This window comes from Balaenoptera musculus, chromosome 7 (genome assembly GCF_009873245.2).
Source record: "Balaenoptera musculus isolate JJ_BM4_2016_0621 chromosome 7, mBalMus1.pri.v3, whole genome shotgun sequence".
Classification (NCBI taxonomy): domain Eukaryota; kingdom Metazoa; phylum Chordata; class Mammalia; order Artiodactyla; family Balaenopteridae; genus Balaenoptera; species Balaenoptera musculus.
This window is the reverse complement of record NC_045791.1, coordinates 92,689,798-92,694,910: the sequence shown is the minus strand read 5'-3', so window position 1 is coordinate 92,694,910 and position 5,113 is coordinate 92,689,798. Positions and strand designations below refer to the sequence as shown.

At 44.8% G+C, this 5,113-nt stretch overlaps 1 protein-coding gene across 1 annotated transcript; it reads left to right on the top strand.

The window, feature by feature from the left end:
* The first annotated feature begins 2,328 nt into the window (after positions 1-2,328).
* Positions 2,329-2,946, top strand: TNP1 (transition protein 1). The gene is made up of 2 exons (XM_036858780.1): positions 2,329-2,507; positions 2,713-2,946. Exons 1-2 carry the CDS (start codon positions 2,369-2,371, stop codon positions 2,739-2,741), a joined length of 168 nt encoding a protein of 55 aa, XP_036714675.1. The 5' UTR covers positions 2,329-2,368; the 3' UTR covers positions 2,742-2,946.
* The last annotated feature ends 2,167 nt before the right edge of the window (positions 2,947-5,113 follow it).

The following is a 5,113-nucleotide window of genomic DNA, read 5'->3' as shown; positions in this document are numbered from 1 at the left end:
CGGCTTTCATGGAACTTGCTTGTGGGAGGAACAACTAGGCTGGAGTAGACAGAAAAGTCCCCAAATTACAAAGAGGCAAGGCAGCAGCCAGCCTCTTTCATAGAGTTCCTCCTTCTTTGGGTGAATAAAGGCGTCCAACAGAAGGTCTTCAGAAAGAACTGCCTGGAAACCAGAAAGTGGAAGGGGTCACTTATGATGGCTGTTCAAAGAAGCTGCGTTTCAAAACATGATTTGCCATCTTCTCTATAGACATTAGAAATACAGGGAGTGGGCCTTGAACTACATTCTGTCTTCAATTCAATCAACTTTTGCTAAGAACCTCCTACATGCAAGAGTGCTTTGTTCTTGAATGAGGATGATGGCAGGGGAGAGAGAAGGAGGGACAGAAAGAAGTTATCAAGCTCTATTGAGATTTTATTTGAAAGGTCTCAATATAAGGTATAAAGGAAGAAGAAGAAAAGGTTGGATGATGAGTCCAGTATCAGGGAAGTTGGGGATGGTGGATATCTCCTGCTCAGACTTTTACTCTGAGCTCCAGACCCATATACCAAACAATCATTCAGTATCTCTATTTGGAAGTCTCAAAGGAACCTCAAACCCAAAATGTCTTAGACCAAAATCATGATCATCATTGCCCCCTTGCTTGGCCTTTATCCCAGTGAGTGGCACGAACTTCTACATAGCTGCATCACACAGAAATAAAATCCACACCTTTGACACCCTCTACTCTCACCAACCAAATCCAATCCATCACCAAGTCTTTGTCTCCTATCTACATCTCTACATCCTAACCAACACCCACTGGCCTGGGCTTAAGCCATTTTCAAATATTTCTCTCCTGAACCCCCACTATTGTCAATAGCCTCTCCCTTTATTCACTTCACTTCCCCATCAATCCATCCGCCATCTAATCTTATCATGTCATCCTCTTAAACATTTTTCCATGGCTCCCCAATGTACTTGAGCTTGTCTGGTATCTGCTCCTCTCTCCAACCTCATTTTGCACCATGTTGAGAAGTAGTTATTCACTGATTAGTGTAGATGTCTGATTAATAGCTTTCTCCCCTACTAGGCTGAAAACTCCATGAACTCAGAGTCTACGTCTGTTTTTACCCACTACTATTTTCCTAGCAACTAAGTGCATGGCACATACTACATGATCAATAAATATTTGCAGACTGACTTTTTTAAAATGGCTAAGCCAATGGTTCTCAACCAGGGGTGATTTTTGCCCCTCCCTCCCCCCGGCAATGTTTGGATACATTTTTGGTTGTCACAGCTGTAAGGGTTCTACTGGCATCTAAAGGGTACAGGCCAGGAATGCTGCCAAATGCACAAGGCAATGTGAAAATTAGTAAAAGAAAACTTCAGCTAAGATTGGAATTGGAAGTACTCATACAGGGAGCTCTCACACCCTACCGCTCATGGTCAATCATGCCAAAAAGAAGACATTATTTACTGACCCCAACAGGAAGACATCAGGCACTGACCCCAACAGGAAGTGCAACTACTTTACTACCCCAGCAGGAGGAAGGGAGACTTCCATCACCCAGCAACAAGCCCAGCCAATGCAAAGGGCTGCAACTCAGCCAATAAGAAGACATTATCACCTGAACTTTTACTTTCCTCCAATGAACTCTCATTATTTCCTTGCTGATGACTTCCTTTCCCTGTCCAGCTCTCCTTACTATAAAAGCCTTCCATGTGGTATAACCCCTTGGAGTATCTCTCTGTCTGCCAGATGAGATGCTGCCTGGTTCAAGAATGATTTAATAAAGCTAATTAGATCTTCAAATTTACTCAGTTAAATTTTGTTTTTTAACAACAATAGTCCCACATATTTAGCCCATAGTGTCAGCAGTGCTCAGGTTGAGAAAACTTGATTTAGATGAAAGAGAAAGAATATTTATGTTTTGGTCATATTGAACTGGATTTCCTAGAGTCAAGTCCTTATAGAAACACATTTGTTATCCCCCAATGCTGTAAGAGAGACTTAAACATGATGCATATACACACACTCAACAACCATTAAATTTCCTACAGACAGGAGATAACTATTTTAATGGCTCTTGTACTCTCCAGGTGCCCAGCACAGGGCTGGAATTTAGGTGCTCAATAACACCTGTCTGGGAAACCTCACTTATCATTAAAAAAAGACCTCAAAATTGAGGGTAGCCTTGAGCTGCATTAGAGGGGCCACCTTATTTCACATATATTACCAAAGTGTAACAAAGGCCAGTGACATCACAGTGGAGCCCTGCCCACCGCTAAGCCACACCCCCTTCACAGTCACAATCGCTAAGGCCTTAAATACCCAGACTTGTGGCCTCCTGGCTCTACAAAGCCCCTCATTTTGGCAGAAAGTACAATGGCCACCAGCCGCAAATTAAAGAGTCATGGCGTGAGGAAGGGCAAGAACCGAGGTCCTCACAAGGGAGTCAAGAGAGGTGGCAGCAAAAGAAAATACCGGAAGGGCAGTCTGAAGAGTAGAAAACGGTGCAATGACGGTGAGTGAGGGATGAGTAGGAGAGCAGTCAAACAGGGGGGATCTTGTTGTCCCGCGGATCCTCGCTCTTGGAGTTAACTCTCATAGGACCCTGAAACCTCAGCATGAGAATTTCATTACCAACTAGGTTCATGTTTGGGCAGGAAGAGGATGAATGGTCATGTTCTAACTGGTGTTCCTGTTGCAAACTTGTCCTTTCCCTACAGCCAATCGCAATTCCCGCTCCCACTTGTGACTCCACCAGCAGGCTCTGCCCTGGTGGACTTCAAACGACACCAGGCAACAACAGAGAACAGAAGGGGGACTGCCAAGGAGACCTGAAGTTAGATCAAAGCCAGAGAAGAGCCTATCATGTGGATAAAATGTCAGTTGTGAAGAAATGAGGAATGTATATGTTGGCTGTTTCTCCCCAACATTTCAATAAACATTTGAAAACTGAATTTCAGTTTCCTTTGATCTTTTGGTTGGAAAATGGCTCCTGAGCTGGGCAGCCTTGGGGAAGAATCAACAGGTATGAAACCATTAAACATCAAACATGATTTGGATAATATCAATGTCAATGTAATTTCCCTTAACAACTCTCTCTCCTTGTGCCCCAACTCTGGCCATGCACCATCACCATATTTGGGTCTTGGTCTCAATGTACTGTCTCCCTTCCCAACATGGAAAGGGAGAGGAGATAAAAGAAATGGGAAAAATACATTCATCAGAGTGCCAGTCATGAGCCAAAGGAAGCAAGCTGGTTTTGTCAAGGGGCTTGGAGCATGGAGACACCAAACCATGATTTCCCAAACTAGCTAGCTAAAGACATGTCCCAGTGGTGGATAGAGAACCCTCAGCGCTTCTAATTTATCTGATTGTATGGGCATGATTAGCAGGCTGTTGGAGATGAGGATACATTCTGGGCAGAAGCCAGAATGGTATTTGGACAAGACCAGAGGCAGGGATACTGCCTGGGAGATTCAAGCCAGCTTGTGTGACTCTGACGTCATAAATGAATCTTAATCAGGTGTGTCTGGCAGTAGGACTGACCTCACCTCAGTCTGGGTGGACCTTATTGGCAAGGAAGAACCGTCCTTTGCTGTGGCCCTCACTTTAGCTTGACCTTGGGTTCTGATAACACTTATGTCGTCTCTAGCCAGGGATCTGACACATCCTCTCAGCATCCACCCGCTCAGGAGGGGGCAATATTTTTCTTAATGAGTGTTTCCTGTTGCCTCAGAGACAGTACCAGGGTGGCACAGAGAGGAATTGAGACTCATATTTAAACCAGGCCACCCACTTAGATTCTGGGGAAGCAACCAGGAAAGGATATAAGCCAGAAGGAATGAGAGGAGCATGAGGTCAGACATGAAGTTTCCAACATGGGCGGGGTGGGGTGGGGGGGTGGGGGGAGATGTGGGACCAGGTGACATAGCGAGGAAAGGGAGCCTCTTTCTCTGCAGAGCTCCACATATTTTCAATGAGATCATTGACTCTGAGCCCTGTGGAGGTGTCTAGGTATTGGGATATGGGGATGGGAACAAGGGCTGTCCCTGTGGGTCAGATTCTAGTAGGGAAGGATGAGAAGAAGCCCAGGTCATGACATGCGTAAAGATGTTTCAAGTTGCTTCGTTCTCTTAGCCTTAGAGAATGCACACACTGCTCCTAAGCTAAGTCAGCATCAGGCACCCAGACTCTTCAAAACTCATCAAACTTGTATTTCCCTCCTTATTTTTTCAGTTTCCATTTTTGTAAAGAGGGAATAGAGAAAATACTCCCTTCATAACTTTCATCTTCCACAGTTTTACCTCTTAAACATTCCTGTTGTCCCTGTTTTTCGAACCAAACTCAAACTCATATGCTTCTCAAGTAGATGATTATCCACAACCACACAAAACTCTTTACAGATTCAACTGGAATCCCCAATCAGAAATGACCAGTTCTCACATACTCTTGTGCCCTTTGGGAGTTCCTCTGCCTCCATGTAAAGAAAGCCTGAAAGCTCCTTGCAGCACACAAAATCCAGTTATTTTACTGTCAGGCTTTTGGTGCTCTAGCCATAAATTCTCGTTCATCAGCCAGCAGGGAGTACAGCCAGTTAGAATTCCTACATGGGTCCAAAATAGCGAAGCCTTTATATCCCCTCCTGCCCAGCAGGCTGCTCAGGGAAAGGGTGACCTCAGGCCAGGCATTTCTCTGTGCTGAGGCAGACCCTGCAGTTAGGCTGAAGTTAGGAAGCTGTTTGCTGGACCTCATGCCCCACAGTCTGGGCCATACACCTCTGTCTCTTCCACTGGCTTTCTGATAACCTACATTTCTTCCCACTTGCTTTTTCCCACCTTTTGCCCCTGCCACTCCCTGCTGCAACTGTGTGCCAGGAGCCTTCAAATGCTTTCATGCACAGCTCACCCCTTGCTCCGTGCTCTCCACTTCACCTTTCCTCTGCCATCTTTCAGATTGCCAAGATGTGCAAAGACAACCTTTCCCATAGGGAAGAGTCAACAGAACAGCAAAACAGTGTGAAAGGTACTTCCCTCAAGAAACTTATTATTCTTTATATAAGAATATTATTCCACATGTATCAATAAATAGAAATATTATTCCTGTATCCATCAGGATCCCTCA

What these genes read in the sequence shown, in the direction of transcription:
- TNP1 (XM_036858780.1), top strand. Translation starts at nt 2,369, where the DNA reads ATGGCCACCAGCCGCAAATTAAAGAGTCATGGCGTGAGGAAGGGCAAG. An exon ending in TAGAAAACGGTGCAATGACG is followed by an intron (nt 2,508 to 2,712) that starts GTGAGTGAGGGA and finishes CTTTCCCTACAG; the next exon opens with CCAATCGCAATTCCCGCTCC.